Source organism: Ornithorhynchus anatinus, chromosome 3 (assembly GCF_004115215.2).
Source record: "Ornithorhynchus anatinus isolate Pmale09 chromosome 3, mOrnAna1.pri.v4, whole genome shotgun sequence".
Lineage (NCBI taxonomy): Eukaryota > Metazoa > Chordata > Mammalia > Monotremata > Ornithorhynchidae > Ornithorhynchus > Ornithorhynchus anatinus.
In genome coordinates this window covers 120,522,246-120,544,541 of record NC_041730.1, presented here as the reverse complement: position 1 = coordinate 120,544,541, position 22,296 = coordinate 120,522,246, and the positions used below count along the sequence as shown (strand labels likewise).

Below are 22,296 nucleotides of genomic sequence, written 5' to 3'. Positions count from 1 at the left end.
ACTTGCCTCTTTGCCGAAGACCTTTCATTACAAGGCAACTGCGTGCCTCCCAGGGGGGCCGAGGAACAGCTTGTAGCCAGCATCGGAGAGGAGAGCACCTGTGGGGCCACTTAAAGAGAAGGAATAAGCACAGGGTGGCGAGGAGGAAGGACCTGAGTGGTTAGGCGTGCCCCGTCGAGAGAAACAGGCCCTGCAAGGCCTCGTGGGGGTTGGAGGAAGAAAATAGATCAGCCCAAGGCTTCATCTCCTGGCCCCTGAGCCTTTCCCTGAGAAGCAGCGTGGCTCAGTGGAAAGATCCCGAGCTTGGGGCCAGAGGTCATGGGTTCAAATCCTGGCTCTGCCACTTGTCAGCTAGCTGTGTGACTGTGGGCAAGTCTCTTCACTTCTCTGGGCCTCAGTTCCCTCATCTGTAAAATGGGAATGAAGACTGTGGGCCGCATGTGGGACAACTTGATAACCCTGTATCTCCCCCAGTGCTCAGAACAGTGCTCTGCACATAGTAAGCACTTAACAAATACCAACATCATTATTATTACTTGTCAGCTGTGTGACTTTGAGCGAGGCACTCCACTTCCCTGGGCCTCCCTTCCCTCATCTGGAAAATGGGGATGAAGACTGGAAACCCCACGTGGGGCAACCTCATTCCCCTCTGTCTACCCCAGCGCTTGGAACAGTGCTCGGCATAGTAGAGAAGCAACGTGGCTCAGTGGAAAGGAAATGAGCTGGGCAGTCAGAGGTCATGGGTTCAAATTCCCACTCTGCCACTTGTCAGCTGTGTGATTGGGCAAGTCACTTCACTCCTCTGGTCCTCAGTTCCCTCATCTGTAAAATGGGGATGAAGACTGTGAGCCTCCTGTGGGACAACTTGATTACCCTGTATCTACCCCAGGGCTTAGAACAGTGCTCTGCACATAGTAAGCGCTTAAAAACCAACATTATAATTACTTGTCAGCTGTGTGACTTTGGGCGAGTCACTCCACTTCTCTGGGCCTCCGTTCCCTCACCTGGAAAATGGGGATGAAGACTGGGAGCCCCACGTGGGGCAACCTCATTCCCCTCTGCCTACCCAAGCGCTTGGAACAGTGCTCGGCACATAGTAAGCACTTAAATACCAACATTATTATTATTGCTTGTCAGCTGTGTGACTGTGGGTGAGTCACTTCACTTCCCTGGGCCTCCGTTCCCTCACCTGGAAAATGGGGATGAAGCCTGGGAGCCCCACGTGGGACAACTTGATGACCCCGTGTCTCCCCCAGCACTTGGAACAGTGCTCCACCCATAGGAAGCGCTTAAGAAGCTGTGTGACTGTGGGCAGCTCACTCCACTTCTCCGGGCCTCAATTCCCTCATCTGTAAAATGGGGATGAAGACTGGGCGCCTCACAGGGGACCACCCGAAGCCCCTGCCTCTCCCCCAGCGCTTAGCACAGTGCTCTGCACCTAATAGGCGCTTAACCAATACCAACATGATGATTATGATTAAGAAATCCCGGCGTCGCCACGGCGAATCGTCGCCCCCGTGGGCTACAAAGGCGGCGGGGGGGGGGGAGGGGCAGCCTGCGCACTACAAGTCCCGGCAGGCCCCGCGCGGGAGCCGCGCCTACAAGTCCCGGCAGGCCTCGCGCGGGAGCCGCGCCTACAAGTCCCGACAGGCCCCGCGCGGGAGCCGAGCCTACAAGTCCCGACAGGCCCCGCGCGGGAGCCGAGCCTACAAGTCCCGACAGGCAGCGCGCGCGCCCGCCGGGCCCCGGGCCGCCCCTCGAGTCGGGGCGGTTTGGGGGCGGCCGCGGTGGGTCGGGGGGGGGCCCCGGCGGCGGCGAAGGGACGAGGGGGAAGATGGAGGGGCCCGGGGGGGAGGAGAGGCTCCGGGCCGAGGGTCCTGACGGGCGGCGGAAGTGGCGGGGGGCGGCGCGGCCGGAAGTGGGCATCAGCTGATGGGGGAGGCGCCGCCGTTGCCGCCGCCGCCGCCGCTGCCGCCGCCGCCGGTCCTGCCGCAGGTCCTGCCGCTGCTAGGCCTCGGCGGCGGCGCCTCCTCCTCCTCCTTCTCGCCCCGCTTCCCCCATCGCCGCCCCCTCCCCGCGGGCCCCATGGAGTTGATGTTCGCCGAGTGGGAGGACGGGGAGCGCTTCTCCTTCGAGGACTCCGACCGCTTCGAGGAGGACTCGCTCTGCTCCTTCATCTCCGAGGCCGAGAGCCTCTGCCAGAACTGGCGGGGATGGCGCAAGCAGTCGGCCGGGCCCAACTCCCCCACCGGCGGCGGCGGCGGCGGCGGCGGCGGCGGCGGCAGGATGCGAGGTGAGCTGCCAGGCCCCGGAACCCACACCCGGGCCTGCGCCCCACCCACCTGCCCCTTCCTGGCTCACCGAGGGTCGGGGGGGAGGCGGGACGGCTGCTCCTGCTCCTGCTGCTGCTGCTGCTCCTGCTGCTGCTGCTGCTCGACCCTGAGCTCCAGGAGAAGCTGGGGGTGCAGGCTGGGTCACCCAGGGTTAGCGAGGGATCCTCAGCTCCAGGAGAAGCTGGGGTGCGGGCTGGGTGATCCAGGGTTAGCGAGGGATCCTCAGCTCCAGCAGAAGCTGGGGTGCGGGCTGGGTGATCCAGGGTTAGCAAGGGATCCTCAGCTCCAGGAGAAGCTGGGGTGCGGGCTGGGTGATCCAGGGTTAGCGAGGGATCCTCAGCTCCAGCAGAAGCTGGGGTGCGGGCTGGGTGATCCAGGGTTAGCGAGGGATCCTCAGCTCCAGGAGAGGCTGGGGTGCGGGCTGGGTGATCCAGGGTTAGCGAGGGATCCTCAGCTCCAGGAGAAGCTGGGGTGCGGGCTGGGTGATCCAGGGTTAGCGAGGGATCCTCAGCTCCAGGAGAGGCTGGGGTGCGGGCTGGGTGATCCAGGGTTAGCGAGGGATCCTCAGCTCCAGGAGAAGCTGGGGTGCGGGCTGGGTGATCCAGGGTTAGCGAGGGATCCTCAGCTCCAGGAGAGGCTGGGGTGCGGGCGGGGGTGATCCAGGGTTAGCGAGGGATCCTCAGCTCCAGGAGAAGCTGGGGTGCGGGCTGGGTGATCCAGGGTTAGCGAGGGATCCTCAGCTCCAGCAGAAGCTGGGGTGCGGGCTGGGTGATCCAGGGTTAGCGAGGGATCCTCAGCTCCAGGAGAGGCGGGGGTGCGGGGCTGGGTGATCCAGGGTTAGCGAGGGATCCTCAGCTCCAGGAGAAGCTGGGGTGCGGGCTGGGTGATCCAGGGTTAGCGAGGGATCCTCAGCTCCAGGAGAGGCTGGGGTGCGGGCTGGGTGATCCAGGGTTAGCGAGGGATCCTCAGCTCCAGGAGAAGCTGGGGTGCGGGCTGGGTGATCCAGGGTTAGCGAGGGATCCTCAGCTCCAGCAGAAGCTGGGGTGCGGGCTGGGTGATCCAGGGTTAGCAAGGGATCCTCAGCTCCAGGAGAAGCTGGGGTGCGGGCTGGGTGATCCAGGATTAGCGAGGGACCTTGAGCTCCAGGGGAATCTGGGGTGCGGGCGGTGTGATCCAGGATTAACGAGGGACCCTGAGCTCCAGGAGAATCTGGAGGTTGGGCTGTGTGACCCAGGATTAATGAGGGACCCTCAGATCCAGTAGAAGCTGGGGTGCAGGCTGTGTGACCCAGGATTAATGAGGGACCCTCAGCTCCAGGAGAATCTGGGGTGCAGCCTGTGTGACCCAGGGTTACTGAGGGACCCTGAGCTGCAGGAGAATCTGGGGTGTGGGCTGTGACTCAGGATTATTCATTCATTCAATCATTCATTCAATAGTATTTATTGAGTGCTTACTATGTGCAGAGCACTGTACTAAGCACTTGGAGTGTACAAATCGGCAACAGAGAGAGACAGTCCCTGCCCATTGATGGGGCATTAGGATTAGTGAGGGACCTTCAACTCCAGGAGAATCTGGGGTGCAGGCTCTGTGACCCAGGATTAGTGAGGGACCCTGAGCTCCAGGAGAATCTGGGGGCTGGGCTGTGTGACCCAGGGTTAGTAAGGGACCCTCAGCTCCAGGAGAATCTGGGGTACGGGCTGTGTGATCCAGGATTAGCGAGGGACCCCGTGCTCCAGGAGAAGCTGGGGGGGGGAGGACTGTGTGACTCAAGGTTAGTGAGAGACCCTCAGCTCCAGGAGAATCTGGGAGGTGGGCTGTGTGACCCAGGGTTAGTGAGGGACCCTGAGCTCCAGGAGAATCTGGGGTGCGGGCTGTGTGACCCAGGATTAGCGAGGGTCCCTTAGCTCCAGGAGAATCTGGGGTGCGGGCTGTGTGACCCAGGATTAATAAGGGAACCCTGAGCTCCAGGAGAATGTGTGTGGGCGGGGGGGGGGGCGTGACCCAGGTTTAATGAGGGACCCTGAGCTCCAGGAGAATCTGGGGGGGTGGCGGGCTGTGTGACCCAGGACCCTTGGGGCTGCCCTTCCCAAGCCACTGTCCCATCTTGCCCTCCAAAGTGACTGTGGGGAGGGGGGCAGGGGCCTAACTCTTTGTCTTCCACTTTTGGGGGGGGTCCTGCCAGGGCTCAGAGCAAAGGGCATCACTACGGGAACTGTTCACTTCAGCTCCGAGTGCAACCCGAACCTTCCATCCTCTGCTCTCTCATTCGTACAGTCGTATGTGTTGAGCGCCTTCTGTGTGCAGAGCACTGTATTAAGTGCTTGGAAAGTACAATTCGGCAACAAATGGAGACAATCCTTCCCCCCCAACGGGCTCACAGTGTCCATTCCAAGCCCCAAACGGCTTGCAATTATTTTACTATCTCTTTCCCTTCCTCTGTATCAGCCTCACTCAGCAACCACTCCCCACTTCCCTACCTGTAGTGGCTCGGCGTGCGAGAAAGTCAGGGAAGGAACAAAGAAATGGCCCCGAACACTGGTGTCTCAGAGATTGCCCGAGGCGCTCCTGCACAGTTCATGTGGGCAGAGGTGGAATGCCTGAAACCGGCTTGGCTCACGCCAGGTGTGGCCGGTCCCCTCTCCTGCCTCCTCGGGGCTACCCCAGGTTCTGCTGGAATCCAGAGAGACTAGGAGGGGAGAGGGGAATTTCTCCCTCTTGTCTTATTGCTTTGATGCTGAGGGGGCCTAGGGCCCAGCTGGGGCATCATCGCCCCAGCCCGGTAACTCTCCCCAATGGGGAGGAGGATGATCGTTTAATCCCTTTCAGGCAGAAAGAGTGGAGCCGGAGGATGGGGGCTACCCTAGCCGGAGGGGAGGGGATGTCCCTTGCCTTCCCCTGCCCGGCCCTGACTCTTGTATCTGCAGATGGACTGGTGATCCCTCTGGTGGAGCTGTCAGCAAAGCAGGTGGCCTTCCATATCCCGTTTGAGGTGGTCGAGAAAGTTTATCCTCCCGTCCCCGAGCAGCTGCAACTCCGCATCGCCTTCTGGAGTTTTCCCGAGAATGAGGAGGACATCCGGTATGAAGGGGGAACTGGGGGAGAATGAAGGGCTCTAGGAGGGAAGGGCATGAAGAGGGGCACTGCAGCCCTGAATCCTCTTTTAGAACTTCTAAGCGCCTAGTACGGTGCTCTGCACGCCGTAAGCGCTCGATAAATACGATCGGATGAATAGAACTTTTCCAAGACTGAGGGAACTGGCCAGTACCAAAGGAAGGGACAGGGTGGGTTTGGGAAGGGCAGAAAGGATCAACAGAATAGGCAGGTGGTTGAGTGGAGGTGTGCGGGTGGGTGGGGAGGGTGTGCGGGGGCGTGACGTACTTAGCCGTGCTCCCTCTCTAGGCTGTACTCCTGTCTGGCTAACGGCAGCGCAGATGAATTTCAGCGTGGGGAGCAGCTGTTTCGAATGAGGGCCGTGAAGGACCCGCTGCAGATTGGTGAGACGCCCACCCTCCCCGGCCCCACGTCGTGACCCCTTGTCTCTCAGGAAGGGATTGCTGCAGAGAGGTGTGAGCCCCCCTGCCCTGCCTCCCGGAAATGATTTCTCCACCCTTCAAAATGCCACCCCTTTCCTGAGGCCCCCTCTGCAGCTAGACACGGAGATGTTGTCTTTTCCTCCCTCTCCCCGCCTCGCTCTCTCCCCCTCCCCACGAGAGAGAGAGACCCTCCTTGCAGGTAAGACTGCGGGACCCCAGCGAGTCCTTCCCCTGCACCCCCACAGCCAGTCCTTCCAACCCTTTAAATCCCAGAGTAAGGGGAAGAACCAGGCCTCGGCCCCGGGCCCATCCTGATGCATCCTTCCTCCCCGCCGTCCACCTGATCGCAGGGTTCCACCTGAGCGCCACAGTGGTGCCTCCGCAAATGGTGCCTCCCAAAGGTGCCTACAACGTGGCTGTGATGTTCGACCGTTGCCGAGTCACCTCCTGTAGCTGTACCTGTGGGGCCGGCGCCAAGTGGTGCACTCACGTCGTGGCGCTCTGCCTGTTCCGCATCCATAATGTGAGCCCCTCTCCCCTCCCCCGCCTCCTCTCCTCTCCCCTCCCGCCCACAGCCCTCCCCAGATCTCTGTCCGAGAGCTCTGCCCACTCTGGGAAGTATCTCCCTCCAGTTTCTTCCCCCACCCAGTCAGTACAAGGCCTTTCCTTCCTCCGGAGTGTCCTCACTCCCCAGTAGCAGAGCCTCATCCCGTCGGCTTGCTGTCCCCACCCAGGGTCATCTCCCTATCTCCCCCACTCCCCCTCTTCCCAACAGTCACGTAGCTCGTCATTTCCCAGCCTCCAGAGTGGATTTCTGCCCAAGTGTGGCCGGCTCTTGTCGCCTCAAGGCCCAGTGGTCCTCTCCGACCTCTCCTCTCCGTTCTCCCCCGTCTCTGTATCTTCTCGTCCTCCCGTATCGTTCTCCTCCCCCGCGTGTCCAATCCTTCCAGGCTTCCGCTGTCTGCCTGCGGGCTCCAGTGTCGGAGTCCTTGTCGCGGCTGCAGAGAGACCAGCTGCAGAAGTTTGCTCAGTACCTGATCAGTGAACTCCCTCAGCAGGTGAGTGGAGTCTCCGGCCCCTAAACCCATCCAGTCGCTCCCTCCGTCTCACCCTCCCTCTTCAGAGCCAACGGTGACCCTCCCCCGCTTCGAAGGCACATCTCCTCCAAGAAGCCTTCCCTGACTGAGCCTTCTTTTCCTTGTCTTCTGCTCCCCTCTGCGTCACCCTGACTTGCTTCCTTTATTCATCCCCACCTCCAGCCCCACGGCACTTATGTACATCTCTGTAATTTTCTTTACATTTTATATCTGTCTCTTCCTCTAGACTGTAAACTCATTGGGAGCAGGGAATTTGTCTGCCATATTGTTGTTAATAATAATAATAATTATGGTATTATGGTATGGGCTCACGGTCTCATGAGTTTGAATCCCAGCTCTGCCACTTGTCGGCTGTGTGACTGTGGGCAAGTCACTTAACTTCTCTGTGCCTCAGTTCCCTCATCTGTAAAATGGGGATTAAGACTGTGAGCCCCATGTGGGACAACCTGATTCCCCTATGTCTACCCCAGCGCTTAGAACAGTGCTCGGCACATAGTAAGCGCTTAACAAATACCAACATTATTATTAATCCACATTTTACAGATGAGGTAACTGAGGCACAGAGGAGTTAAGTGGCTTGCCCAAGGTCACACAGCAGACAAGTGGCAGAGCCGGGATTAGAACCAACTACCTCTGACTCCCAAGCCCTGGTTCTTGCCACTAAGCCATGCTGTATCATACTCTCCCAAGCGCTTAGTACAGAGTGAGTGCTCAACAGATCTGCCTGACTCTATTCAGCCACTTCTATCCCATCTCCTTATTCAGAAACGAATTGTGTAAAAGAAACTGCACTCATCCCGCCTTCCTTCCTGACCCACTTGAGGGCTCAGAGCCACATTAGCTTCTGAACTTGGGATCTAGGAGTGCCTCCCATATGCCTCCCCTCTCATTTTATTGTCTGTCTCATGCTAGATTGTGAGTTCCTTGGGGGCAGGGATTGTGTCTTCCAACTCTAAATGTAGCGTCCTGTCCCAAGCGCTCTGCGCACAGGAAGCGCTCGATAAATACCATTGATTGACTGATGGAGGGCCATGGTCCTTCCCGTTCTGTTCCCTCATCAGATCCTCCCTACCGCCCAACGTCTCCTGGACGAGCTCCTGTCCTCCCAGTCCACAGCCATTAACACCGTCTGCGGAGCTCCGGGTGAGTACCCTGGCCTCTCGACTGCCCCTGAAGGGGCACAGAGCCACATTCCCGAGCCGGCCACATTCCCGAGCCGGGAGATCGCGGGACGTGAGGAGGCAGGGGTGGGGGGGACGGGGGAACCCTCCGCTCCAAGTTCTCGGTCTCATCTCCCTTTTCTGCATCCCATTCCCAGACCCGACGGCAGGCCCTTCTGCCTCTGATCAGAGCACCTGGTACCTGGACGAGTCCACCCTGAGTGACAACATCAAGAAGACCCTGCACAAGTTCTGTGGTCCATCTCCGGTTGTCTTCAGGTACCCTTTTCCCTGGCACCTGCCCCGTGGACATCATAACGAGGTCCCGTGGTTACGGTAGATCCAGAAGCTCTGGGGTTGCCGGGGGCCTGAACCTAGGGTCCCGTGTCCCACCTTCCTCCCGCTTCAGTCCATTTCCTCCCCACCACCTTCTCCTTGCCAGTCTGCAGCTTTCCTACCCGGGTCCCCTACCCCCGTCGGCCATTTCCGCGTCTTCTACAGCCGCGCTCTTTCCCCTCCCCCACCCGTCGCAGTGACGTGAACTCCATGTACCTCTCGTCGACGGAACCGCCGGCGGCGGCCGAGTGGGCCTGCCTGCTACGGCCCCTACGTGGCCGAGAGCCCGAAGGCGTCTGGAACCTGCTGTCCATCGTGCGGGAGATGTTCAAGAGACGGGATAGCAATGCTGCACCCCTGCTGGAGATACTCACTGACCAGTGCCTCACCTACGAACAGGTAACGCTTTTTGTAGCCTGGGAGCCGCCAGCACCCTTTTTTCCCCCAAATCAGTCAATCAGTCAGTGGTATTTATTGAGCCTATTAATATTTATTTACTGGGTGCAGAGCACTGTACTAAGCTTTTGGAAGAGTACAATACGGCAGACGTGGTAGACACATTGCCCGCGACGAGTTCAAGGTCCAGAGGGGGACGCAGACATTAAAATGAATATTTTACAGATAGGTACATAAGTGCTGTGGGGTTGAGGGTCGGGTGAATACCAAATGCCCAGAGGGTACAGATCCCAGCACATAGATTACGCAGAAGGGAGATGGAGTCGGGGAAAAGAGGACTTAATCGGGGAAGGCTTCTTGGAGGAGATGTGACCTTAATAATGTTTTGAAGGTGGGGAGAGTGGTAGTCTGGCATATGTGGAGCGGGAGGGAGTTCCAACCCAGAGGGAGGACAGGGGAAAGGGGTCAGGGGCTTGATAGATGAGATAGGGACACAGTGAGCAACCTGGTGCTAGGGGAGCAAAGTGTGTGGGCTGGGCTGTAAGTAAGAAATCAGTGAGGTAAGGTAAAATGTGTCCAAGACTGAGCTCCTTATCTCCCCTCCCAAACCCTGTCCTCTCGCTGACTTTCCCGTCACTGTGGACGGCACTATAATCCTTCCCGTCTCACAGACCCGCAACCTTGGTGTCATCCTTGACTCTGCTCTCTCTTTGACCCCACTCATCCAATCCGTCACCAAAACCTGCCGGTCTCACCTTCACATTGCCAGGATCCGCCCTTTCCTCTCCATCCAAACTGCTACCTTGCTGGTACAAGCTCTCATAATATCCTGACTGGATTATTGCATCAGCCTCCTCTCTGATCTCCCATCCTCCTGTCTCGCCCCGCTTCAATCTATACTTCACTCTGCTGCCCGGATTATCTTTCTGCAGAAACGCTCTGAACGTGTCACTCCCCTCCTCAAAAACCTCCAATGGTTGCCTGTCTACCTTCGCGTGAAGCAAAAACTCCTCACTCTTGGCTTCAGAGCTCTTCATCACCTGGCCCCCTTCTACCTCACCTCCCTTCTCTCTTTCTACTGCCCACCCTGTACACTCCACTCCTCTGCCGCTCACCTCGTCACGGTCCCTCCTTCTCGCCTGTCCCGCCATCGACCCCTGGCCCACGTCCTGCAAGTGTCCTCCCTCTTCACATCCTCCAAACTAACTCTCTTCCCCTCTTCAAAGCCCTACTGAGAGCTCACCTCCTCCAGGAGGCCTTCCCAGACTGAGCCCTCCCTTTCCTTCTGCCCCTTTCCCCTCTCCATTGCCCCAACCCCCTCCCTCTGCTCTTCCCCCTTTTCCTCCCCACAGCACTTGTGTATATTTGTATATGTTATTTTTTACTCTATTAATGATGCGTATATATCTGTGATTCTATTTATTTTGATGGTATTGATGCCTGACTCCTTGTTTTGCTGTCTGTCTCCCCCTTTTAGACTGTGAGCCTGTTGTTGGGCAGAGATTGTCTCTATCTGTTGCCGAATTGTACATTCCAGGCGCTTAGTACAGTGCTCTGCACACAGTAAGCACTCAATAAATATGATTGAATGAATGAAAGGAGGCAAGTTGAGCGCCTCAGAGCTGATGATAAGTTTCTGTTTGCTGTGGAGGTGTATGGGCAACCACTGGAGTTTCTTGAAGAGTTGGGAGACGTGGACTGAGCATTTTTATTTTTTTAAATGATCTGGGCAGCAGAGCATAGAATGGACTGGAGTTGGGAGAGACAAGAGGTTGGGAGGTCAGCAAAGAGGCAGATGCAGTAATTAAGGTGGGATAGGGTAAGTGATTGGATCAACAGGATGGCAGTTTGGATGGAAAGGAAAGGGCAGATTTTAGCAATGTTGTGCAAGAAGAATTTGATGAAAGCTTGAATACGTGGGTTGTACGAGAAGAGATGAATTGAGGACAATCCCAAGGTTTAATGGGCTTGTGAGATAAGGAGGGGATAGTGGTGTTGTCTACAGTGACGGGGAAGACAGGATCTGGGTGGGAAGAGGAAGTGGTTCTGGACCTATTTAGTTTGCTTTGTCAGCGAGATATCCAGGTAGAATTGTCTTGAAAGCAGGAGGAAACGCGAGGCTGCAGAGAAGGAGGGAAGTCTGGCTGGAGATGTGGATTTGGGAATCATCCGCATAGAGATGATAGTCGAACCTTGGGAATGAATAAATTCTCCAAGGGGTTGGGTGTGGTTGAAGAATAGAAGGGGACCCAGACTGGACCCTAAGGGACTCCCCCCTGCTTTTGGAAGGTAGGAGGCAGAGGAGGAGCCTGTGAAAGAGACTGAGAAGGAGCTGCCAGGTAGGAAAACCAGAAGAGGACAGAGTCAGTGAAGGCAAGATAGGATAAAGTGTCAAGGAAAAGGTGGTGGTCCATAGTGTTGAAGGCAGCTGAGCGGTCTAAGAGGAATAGGTTGGAGTAGAGGTCACCGGATTTCATTCATTCACTCATTTAGTCGTATTTATGGAGTGCTTACTGTGTTCAAAGCACTGTACTAAGTGCTTGGGAAAGTACAATACAACAAAAAACAGTGACATTCCCTGTCCACAGAGAACTTACAGTCTAGAGGCATTTGGTGAGAGAATGGGTAACCAGTGACCACTCTCTCACCAAATGCCTCTAGACTGTAAGTCACTGGTTACCTTAAGGCTCTTTCTGTGGAGCGAAGGGAGCAGAAACCAGATTCGAGGGGATCAAGGAGAGAACGGGAGGAGAGGAAGTGGAGACAGTGGGTGTAGGCAACTCGCTTAAGGGGTTTGGAGAGGAATGGTAGGAGGGAGATGGAGCAGTAACTGGAGGGAGCCGTGGGGCTAAAGGAGGTTTTTTAGGATAGGGCCTACGTAAGATGTTCAAAAGCAATGGGGAAGAAGCTATTGAGAAGTGAACAGTTGAAGGTGCAGTCAGGGAGGAGTGGAGGGAGTGGGGTGAGTGCTTTAATAAGATATATGCAGGGATGGGGTCAGAAGTGCAGGTGGAGTGGTTAGATTTTGAGAGGAGGTGTGAAATTTAGAGATTCCCCAGGGAATATCGGGAGATTCGGAGTGCGGAGGAGGACGAGGGGGAAACTGGAGAGGGTCAGGGGAGATTTTTAGGGAGGTCACGCCTGATGATTTTAATTTTTTTAATAAAGAGTGTGTCTGGTATGTGGCCTGAATCATCACCAAGTCTCTGTCAGTTGGTTGGAGACAAATATATGCGTGAACTCTCCGCTCGTGCTCGCTCACCCGAGCGAGTGCTCGCTTTTCCTCACCTGAAAATGCATCTCTCCCTCCCTCTCCGTCTCTATCACCCCCGTCTCGCCCCCAGATCACCGGTTGGTGGTACAGCGTCCGAACGTCCGCCTCGCACAGCAGCGCCAGCGGGCACACGGGCCGCAGCAACGGGCAGTCGGAAGTGGCTGCCCACGCCTGTGCCAGCATGTGCGACGAGATGGTCATGTTGTGGAGGCTGGCCGTCCTCGACCCGACACTCAGCCCTCAGCGGTGAGCGCCCTACCCTGGGGAACCTGAGGAGAGGGCGCCGGGCCTGTTCTGTCCGGGGGTAGGCATCGGCGGAGGGGAAGGGCGGGGGTGCTTTGGGCGCCGCGTGGCTCCCAGGGACCTTACCGTCCCGTCTTCTTCTTCGTCCTCCCCCTCGGCCCGCCGTCAGGCGCCGGGATCTGTGTGGGCAGCTGCGGCAGTGGCAGCTGAAGGTGATAGAGAACGTGAAACGGGGGCAGCACAAGAAGGCGCTGGAGCGGCTGTTCCCCGGCTTCCGGCCGGCAGTGGAGGCCTGCTACTTCAGCTGGGAGGAAGCTTATCCGCTGCCCGGAGTGACCTACAGCGGCAGCGACCGGAAGCTGGCCCTGTGCTGGGCCCGGGCCTTGCCGCCCCGTCCCCCTCGCCCGGGGATCCCCGAGGGGCCGGGGGCCGAGTCCGGCCGGGCCCCCGACGGGGAGCGGCCCCAGGAGCCGGCCGTCCGGCCCAAGGAGCTGGGCGGGAAGCGCAAGGGGCCGGCGGACGGAGCCCCGCAGCGCGCTCTGCGCCGCCTCTCCGCCGAAGCGGACAAAGCCGCCCACAAGCTGGGGGCGGGCGGCAGCAAGGCCAAGCTGCCGGGCGCGGGCAAGGGCCAGGGCGGGAGCAAGGGGCCCGGTGCCGGGGGCAAACGGAGGCTGAGCAGCGAGGACAGCTCCCTGGAGCCGGATCTGGCGGAGATGAGCCTGGACGACGGCTGCAGCCTGGCGCTGGGGGCGGAGGCCAGCAGCTTCGGGGGCTTCCCGGATAGCCCCTGCGGGCCTCCTGCCTACCACGGCGGGCCCCCCGACCCCTCCGACGCCTACGAGGAGGATGGGGGCGTCTACTTCTCTGAGGGACCCGAGCCCCCCCGCCCCTCCGAGGCCAGCGGGGGAGCGCCCCGGCGGGGAAGATGACGCCCCCTCCACGGATGAGAGCGGTGGCCTCAAACCGGAAGAGGCGGCGAGCCCTGCGGGAGGGGAGGCCCGAGGGACCGGGGGCCGGGCTGGGGAGGGGGCCGAGGAGGACGATGACTACCAGGTGTACTACCTGAACCCCCAGGACGGGGGAGTTGGAGGGGAAGGGGAGGGAAGGGCCGAGGGAGGAGCCAGTGAGGAGCAGGACCTTTTTGCCGGTCTCAAGCCGCTGGAGCAGGAGAGTCGAATGGAGGTAAGCGAGGTCGGGGGCGGCGAGACCGGGGGACCCAGGCCGGGCGTTGGGGAAGAGGGGGGCGGTGCCTGGATTGGGAAGGCCTGAGGAACACCGTCTGCCTCTCCCCGTCTCTGTCCGTCTGTCTCCGACACCCCCTTCCTCCCCGCCCTCAGGTGCTGTTTGCCTGTGCCGAGGCCCTTCACGCCCACGGCTACAGCAGCGAAGCCTCGCGCCTCACTGTGGAGCTCGCCCAGGACCTGCTGACCAACCCGCCTGACCTCAAAGTGGAGCCACCCCCCGCCAAGGTGAGGTCTGCTTCCTACCCACGCGTCCCGCCCGCCCCCCCCAGCCAAGTTGCAGCTCACTTCCACCCTGTTTCCCTTGCTGAGGTGAGACTTTCCACCCCACCCCACCTCACCGCCCCGCACCGCCGGGGTCGTCGTCACCGAGGCCCGGAGAGTGCGGTCAGGGGGGTTGGGGCCGGATCTGAGCGAGGGTGGGCCCTTCCCGCCTTCTTCTCCCCAGTGAAGTGAGAAGCGGTTGCCTTCCTCCTGAACGGGGAGCCCTTACCTTGATTTAGCGCTAAAGGGAGAGAAGAGGGGATAAAAGCAGAGCCGGGGCGGAGCTCGGGGCTCCGGCCTGCCCGGGGCCAGCCTTCCACTTCCCACGCCTTCTACTCAGGGCAAAAAGAACAAGGTGTCCACAAGCCGGCAGACCTGGGTGGCCACCAACACGCTGACCAAAGCCGCATTCTTACTCACCGTGCTGGGAGAGCGGCCGGAACATCACAACCTCGCTTTCCGCATCGGCATGTTTGCCCTGGAGCTGCAGCGGCCGCCAGCGTCCACCAAGGCCCTGGAGGTTGGCCGTCTCCCCCGGCCCCCCGACCTTACCGTCCCTTGGCCGGGAGGCAGAGGAGCTCTGACCTCTTCTTCCGCTCACCCTTTCAGGTGAAGCTGGCCTACCAGGAGTCGGAAGTGGCCGCCCTGCTGAAGAAGATCCCGCTGGGCGCGAATGAGATGAGCACGATGCGCGGGCGGGCCGAGGAGCTGCGGGAGGGGACGCTCTGCGACTACCGGCCTGTTCTGCCGCTCATGCTGGCCAGCTTCATCTTCGACGTGCTTTGCACCCCCGGTATGGACTCACCGGGCCGGGGAGGGAGTGGTGGTGAAGCCGGGGCCCTCTTTGGGCAGAACTTGGAGGGAATGGGTAGGGGCCGGCGGGGGAGGGTAAAGAGTATAAGCCCCAGCTAGGGGGGGACCTTCCCCCCTTGGACAGGATCTGCGGTGACAGGGATGGTCATTCCCCGGGTGTCTGCAGGGCAAGGTCAAAAACAGATTTGGGAGGTGCTGGAGGGGAGATTTTCTGGTCTAAAAGAGGACGAACGGGAGGGCGGGTGCCGCTTCCTGATCCAGTTCTCAGCACCTGGAGGGAATCGGTCCCGGGTTTTCCGGAGGAGGAAACTTTGCATGGCCTAGTGGATAGGGCACGGGCCTGAGAGTCAGAAGGACCTGGGTCCTAATCCCAGCTCCACCACTTGTCCGCTCTGTGACTCTACTTCTCCATGCCTGTTACCTCATCTGTAAAATGGGGAGTGAGACTGTGAGCACCTCCTGGGCCAGGGACTGTGTCCAACCCGATTTGTTTGTATCCACCGCAGTGCTTTGTACAGTCCCTGGCACATAGTAAGCGCTTAGTAAATACCACAGTTGTTACTATTATTATTATTACTCTTTGGCGAACGTCGTTCTTGGCAAAAGAGGACCTAGAAAGATGTCTTGGTAGGAGAGAAAGCTGTTCATAAGGGACACTGAAAAGACACACTAAAAGGTCCTTTTTAACATTGACGTGCTGATCGCAGTTGATCTTGACCGGCTTTGAAAGATGAAATGTGTGTTAAAAGCAGCGTGAGGGTGGAAAAACAGACTAGAATAGGGAAGGAAATGGTTCAAAGCATACAGTTGAAAACTGATTAACTGGTTATCTGAACGTTTTGTCAGCTATCTGAACTAAATGCAGTTAAGCGAAAGCCCAACTGTCGAGAGCCCGACCCCGGTGTGTTCAGTCATCCGGACTTACAAAGATCAGGGCCGGGCTCTGTTCCATTTAGTTTGGATCATTGGCGTGCACCTAATTGGGGCTGAATTGTTGCAGAATCATTTGGGAATCTGCCGCTCTCCCTGGGTAGCCAGGAGGTGGGGTGGTGGCCCCCGGCCTCAGATCCGAGCCCCCTCGGCTCCGGCTCTGGGGGAGATCGAGCAGGCGGTCTGACCCTTTACCTCCCCGCAGTTGTGTCCCCCACAGGCTCGCGGCCCCCAAGCCGCAATTGGAACAATGAGATGCCGGGGGATGAGGAACTGGGATTTGAAGCTGCCGTGGCTGCCCTGGGTAAGAAAGCTCCCCGCTACTGGGTGGGGCAGCTTCCTCCCTGCCACCCCCCTCCCGCCCCCGACCCCTCGCCTTGCGTGGGCAAGATGTCCACGTTCGACCCCTACGTCTCTACCCTGGGGGAAGGGTTCTTTTCCCGCCCCACCCAATCAGCTGGTCACGGAGCGATGCCCCCGGGCGAGGTCCCAGCAGGGTCGGTACCACGTCCCCTCAGGCATGAAGACGACAGTCAGCGAGGCCGAGCACCCGCTGCTCTGTGAGGGGACCCGGCGGGAGAAGGGGGACCTGGCGTTGGCGCTGATGATCACCTACAAGGATGATCAGGCCAAGCTCAAAAAGGTACTTGGCCAGGGTCTGCTTGCGGGGAGGGGCTGGGGATGGGGTGGCTGCTGGCGGGGGGCCGGGAGGGGGGCGCAGCGGGCTCTACGGTGCCCACGGCCCCGGGGTCAGCACGGGATTCCCGATCCAGGTTGGGGCCGGGGGAGAGGCAGTCTGGATCTCGTTGTCGTGGCCTCAGGGCGCCTCACCACCCTGCCTTGACCTCCTACCACTCCAGATTCTGGATAAGCTCCTGGACCGGGAGAGCCAGACTCACAAGCCCCAGACCCTGAGCTCCTTCTACTCATCCAGCCGCCCGACCACTGGATCGAGCCAGAGGTCTCCATCCAAGCACGGAGCCCCGGCGGCGGGCGGCTCCCTGCAGCCACTGCCCCCAAGCGCCTCAGCGGGGGCCCAGGCAGGAGGCGTGGCGGGAGCTGGGCCAGGTCCGGGCCCGGGCCCGGGCCCGGCGGAAGGCTTCCCCGAAAAGAACGCACCCGGTGAGGGGGCCTGAGTTTCACTCGATCGTGGGATGGCCGAGGGTAGCGTTGGGGGAGGTTCTGGGTCAGGGCGGGAAACTCTCCCTTGCCTTGGTCTGATGCCCGGTGCACCCCCGCCTCTACAGAGAGCTCCCCGCGCTCCCCCTGCGAGGTGTCCCCCGCCGAGGTCACCGTGGTTCCGAAGCCGGAAGGGAAGGTCCCGAGTCGCCTGGCCCTCGGCAGCCGCGGAGGCTACAACGGACGGGGCTGGGGGTCCCCGGGACGACCCAAAAAGAAGCACACTGGTACGCGGGGAGGGCTGGCGGAGGGTGAGCGTTGGGCGGCCGGACCGGGGGCGCCCAGGATTTCCTGTGGAGCTAGGGTCGCCCCAGGGGGCCGCAGGGGAGGGAAGGCGGGGTCCGAGAGCTGGGACCCCGAAGGGGGCGAGGCCGGGGCTGATGCCGGGTGTGGTCCGGGCACAGGCATGGCCAGCATCGACAGCAGCGCCCCGGAGACCACGTCCGACAGCTCCCCGACTCTGAGCCGGCGGCCCCTGCGGGGCGGCTGGGCCCCGACCTCCTGGGGCCGGGGCCAGGACAGCGACAGCATCAGCAGCTCCTCCTCCGATTCGCTGGGCTCCTCTTCCTCGAGCGGCAGCCGCCGCGCCAGTGCCAGTGGAGGAGCTCGGGCCAAGACCGCCGAAGTTGGCAGGTCAGTGGTCGGAGCCGGGTCCGGGAGCCTGGCCCTCGGTGGTGGGAGAGGAGGAGGAGGAAGGGTCCTTTTGCCTAGTTCCCATTGGCCCGCTCCCTCCCGAGTCAGGCCCTTCTCCCCGCCGCCGGCTCCCATCCTCCCTCTTGCCGTGGCCGTCCTCGGCTGTGCCCCGTCCCGCCCCCTTCAGCCCAGCGAGCCGCCCCTGAAGCCTTCCCCTCCCGTCCCCTCCCCTCCGCTGCTGCAGGTACAAGGGCCGCCGCCCTGAGAGCCACGCCCCCCATGTTCCCAACCAGCCCTCCGAAGCCGCCGCGCACTTCTACTTCGAGTTGGCCAAGACGGTGCTGATCAAGGCCGGAGGCAACAGCAGCACGTCCATCTTCACCCACCCCTCGTCTTCGGGGGGCCACCAGGGCCCCCACCGCAACCTGCACCTCTGCGCCTTCGAGATCGGCCTCTATGCCCTCGGCCTCCACAACTTTGTCTCCCCAAACTGGCTGTCCCGCACCTATTCCTCCCACGTCTCCTGGATCACAGGTGCATCACTGCCTCCTCAGTCCTCCCCCGTTATCTCCCCCCAGCCTCCCTCCCGCCCACGCCATCCCCTCCCCTGGGGGCATCCTGGCCCGAGAGGTGTCCCCTGAGACCTCTGCTCAGACTCGGTGCTGGAACCAGCAACCTTCCCCCATTGCCCGCAGGCCCCCCGGCCCGGCCCGAGAGTGCCCCGCGGCACCCCGGGCCCGCCCGACGGGACGTAGCCCCCACGCCGGCTTCGGCCTTCCTCTCCCCCTGCCCCTCCCTCCCCGCGGCGCGGTGCTCCCGTCTGACTCGGTCTCGCCCAGGCCAGGCCATGGAGATCGGCAGCGCGGCCCTGAACATCCTGGTGGAATGCTGGGACGGCCACCTGACCCCCCCCGAAGTCGCCTCTCTAGCCGACCGCGCCTCGCGGGCTCGGGACTCGAACATGGTGCGGGCCGCCGCTGAGCTGGCCCTCAGCTGCCTGCCTCACGCCCACGCACTGAACCCCAACGAGATCCAGAGGGCCCTGGTGCAGTGCAAGGAGCAGGTGAGGGAGGCCGCCCGCCTGAGGGCCATTCGCAGTGCCGGGGATTGGCCCCTTCTGGCCTTGAACGCTTTGGGGCGGAGCGGGGAGGGGCCTTGTGGAAGCTGCCGCTTGTCCCCCGCTTCCCGGGCAGGGCTGCTGATGATCTGAATGTCCTTCTGGGTCAGAAGTCCTGGCGGCCCCTTTCACTGACTCGTTCACTCATTTAACTGTATTTACTGAGTGCTTACCGTGTGCAAAGCACTGTGCTGAGCACTCGGGAGAGTACCGTGTAGCAATGAACGGACACATTCCCCGCCTCCACCGAGGGGGTGTCAGGTGTGTGGGAAATCAGGAGGATGAGGCCCGGGACCTGGCCCAGCGTTCCTTCTCTCCGTTTTTTTCTCTCCCGTCTCTCTCTCTGTCCGTCCTCCGTCCGCCAGGATAACCTGATGCTGGAGAAAGCTTGCATGGCTGTGGAAGAGGCAGCCAAGGGAGGGGGCGTGTATCCCGAGGTGCTGTTCGAAGTGGCCCACCAGTGGTTCTGGCTGTATGAGCAGACAGTGGGCGGCATGGCCGCCACGCGCGAGGGAGCCACGGGCTGCAGCGCCCCCGGAGCCCGGGGGACCGGGGAGGCCGCCCGGGGGCCGGCCGAGGGCCGGGGGGGCCCCGTGGCCGAGCCGGTGACGGTGGCGGCCGCGGTGACGGCCGCGGCCACGGTGGTGCCGGTCATCTCGGTCGGGTCCAGTCTGTATCCGGGGCCGAGCCTAGGGCACGGCCCCTCCCCCAGCTTGCACCCCTACACCACCCTGCAGACCCATCTGCCCTGCAGCGCCCAATACCTGGGCCACCCCCTTCCCCATATGCCACGTCCTGCGGTCTTCCCCGTGCCCAGCTCTGCTTACCCACAGGTGAGTCTAGGGGGTGAGGGGGCGAGTCGTGGATTTGGGGGGCCGGGGAGGGAGAGAGCTGGCTGGAGCAGAGAGTAAGACGGGCTCGGGGAGTGGGGGCCGAGGGGGGGGAGGGGCAGAGGGAGGGAGGACGGTGGCCTCAGAACCGTGTGGATGGGGAAATGCCAATGACCCCCTCCAACCCTCTCTCCAGGGCGTGCACCCCGCTTTCTTAGGGGCTCAGTACCCCTATTCGGTGACCCCACCCTCCCTCACAGCCACGGCCGTGTCTTTTCCCGTGCCCTCCATAACTCCAATTGCGGTGCATCCCTACCACGCAGAGTCTGGCCTCCCACTCCCCGCCAGCGTTGCTCGTGAGTCGGGGAGGGATATTGATGAGGGGAGGTGGGGTCGGGGGGGGGGGGGCGGGGCGAGGGAAGGTCAGAAAGCCTGGTAGGAGGGGAAGCGTCCGTCCTGTTCGGGGGGGAAGAAGGTGGCCATCTCGAGAGAGACCCGCCGCCATCCCACCCGTGCTTTCTCTCAGTGGGCAGTGTCCACGCCGCCTCCACCTTCCCCGCCATTCAGGGGGCCTCCCTGCCCCCGCTGACGGCCCAGCCGAGCCCGTTGGTGAGCGGGGGATTCCCCCCGCCCGAGGAGGAGACCCACAGCCAGCCCGTCAGCCCTCACAGCCTCCACCACCTGCATGCCGCCTACCGTGTCGGTGAGCGTCTTCGGACGCGTGTCGGGTGGCGGGGCGGAAGAGGGAATCGAGTTACCCGTCGGGGAGGGGAGGGGGAAGCTGGGCAGGGATGAATGAGGGTAGGCGGATGAAAAGGGAGGAGGCGTGAGAAGCGGCGTGGCTTAGAGGATAGCGCACGGGCTTGGGAGTCAGAAGGACCTGCCTTCTAATCCCGGCTGTGCCACCTCTCTGCTCTCTTGGGCAAGTCACTTAATTTTCTCTGTGCCTCAGTCCCCTCATCTGTAAAATGGGAGTTAAGACCGTGAGCCCTATCTGGGGCAGGGATTGTGTCTGACCCGATTAGTCTGTCTCTACCCTAGCGCTCAGAACAGTGCCTGGCCCATAGTAAGCACTTCGCAAATGCCACAATTATTATTATTATTATTATTAAGGAACCCCCTATTGGGAGGGGAAGGGGCCAGGGCACAGCAAGGGCTGCCCCTCATTCCCCACCCCCGCCCCCCCTTCTTCCTCAGGAATGTTGGCGCTGGAGATGCTGGGCCGGCGGGCGCACAACGATCATCCCAACAATTTCTCCCGCAGCCCTCCCTATACGGAGGATGTCAAGTGGCTGCTGGGACTGGCGGCCAAACTGGGTAAGGGCCGCCGGACATCCTCCGGGTTAGGCCTGACAGGGCGCCGCCTCCTTCCCCGCACCCCTGCCGACTCAAACCAACCCCTGGCCTGAGGAGGGGAGGAGCCCCCCACTGCCCCCGCCGGGGGGGGCCGGGGCCAGTTCAGCAGTAGGGGTTGGGGGTCCACCTTGACCTCTTTCCCCCTCGCCTCCAGGAGTGAACTACGTGCACCAGTTCTGTATGGGGGCAGCCAAGGGGGTGTTGAGCCCGTTCGTCCTGCAGGAGATAGTCATGGAGACCCTGCAACGGTTGAACCCGGCCCACGCCCACACCCACCTGCGCACCCCCGCCTTCCACCAGCTGGTTCAGCGCTGCCAACAGGCCTACATGCAGGTAATCCCCGGCAGGGAGGGGCGCCGGCCTACTTGGGGCCCCCCGAACCCGTCCTCATTAGGAAGGAAGGGGAGACCCAGGACCACCACGTCCATGCCAGTCAGCTCCCCTCCCCCCGGTCTCATCCTCTGTCCTTCCCCTCCCCCGCCTCCACCCCACAGTACATCCACCACCGTCTAATCCACCTGACCCCGGCTGATTACGACGACTTTGTGAATGCGATCCGCAGCGCCCGCAGCGCGTTCTGCCTGACGCCCATGGGCATGATGCAATTCAATGACATCCTGCAGAACCTCAAGCGGAGCAAGCAGACGAAGGAGCTGTGGCAGCGGGTCTCCCTCGAGATGACCACCTTTTCCCCCTGAACGGGACTGACATTTCCCTTCCTACCAAGCTCCTGTTCCTCCCCCGCCTCCATCCCAAACCAGTGGACATAGACTCTTCTTCCCCCGTTTCTCCCCTTCTTCCCCCGGTTCCCCCTCCCCTCCAGATCCCCACCCCCCCGGGCTCTGGCCCAAGCTGGCAATAGCACCTGGAACACTTCTCCCCAGAGCTGGAAGGCAAAGGGAGCCTGAAGGAGGGCCGCGGGGAGGTGGGGTAGCCCCGCCTGAGCCCGGGATGGCAGCACCGGGTGGGTCCCGGTATTTATTTGACATTTATAAATATATAAACTCTCCTTTTATATTACCGTCGGTCTGGCCTCTCCGTCCAGCACGAGGTGGGGCCGGCAACATGTACCCTTGGGCGCCTTTCTCATCCTACTGCAATGGCTAAAATGATCTGTTTTACCTGAAAACGCGACTTTATCGGAGCGGAGAGGGGTGGCCCATGTCCACCTTTGTCCCACTCAAACTCTCCCCTCCCACTCCTCCTTGAGTGAGGGAAGACGTGAGAGCTTTGGGGAGACAGCGGGAGGCAACTCTTCTCCCACCCCTGTTTCTACCTTAAAAGGATGGAGGGCAATGATACAGGGCCTGCCCTTTCTCCTCCTCCAGGGTTTGGGAAGCACCGAGAAGGTGGGTGGAGGTGGGTATGGGGGTGGGGAAAAGGTGGAAGGTGGCTTCTGCACCCTGCTTTATTCTTGTCTTAAAACTACCCCCCGACTCCAGGCGGAGAGGCTGAAACTTCCCTCCCGTGTAGAGGGACGGGTAACAGGAGGCCCCTTTGCCACAACCACCCAGAAACAGACACATATATACCCCCTTCCCCCTCACTCCAACTTGCAGTG

The 22,296-nt window shown here is 60.8% G+C and overlaps 1 protein-coding gene across 1 annotated transcript; it reads left to right on the top strand.

The window, feature by feature from the left end:
- Positions 1 to 1,981: 1,981 nt before the first annotated feature.
- ZSWIM8 (zinc finger SWIM-type containing 8) lies at positions 1,982 to 21,757 on the top strand. The gene is given in 27 exon segments (XM_029059558.2): positions 1,982 to 2,293; positions 5,258 to 5,411; positions 5,733 to 5,827; positions 6,217 to 6,389; positions 6,817 to 6,924; positions 8,025 to 8,106; positions 8,282 to 8,402; positions 8,657 to 8,858; positions 12,200 to 12,375; positions 12,542 to 13,264; positions 13,266 to 13,554; positions 13,710 to 13,841; positions 14,218 to 14,397; positions 14,487 to 14,670; positions 15,826 to 15,924; positions 16,139 to 16,263; positions 16,481 to 16,742; positions 16,868 to 17,026; positions 17,204 to 17,432; positions 17,677 to 17,966; positions 18,272 to 18,495; positions 18,915 to 19,382; positions 19,576 to 19,735; positions 19,906 to 20,082; positions 20,577 to 20,696; positions 20,890 to 21,068; positions 21,230 to 21,757. Coding segments are annotated over 27 exon segments (5,523 nt in total). The 5' UTR covers positions 1,982 to 2,085; the 3' UTR covers positions 21,434 to 21,757.
- The last annotated feature ends 539 nt before the right edge of the window (positions 21,758 to 22,296 follow it).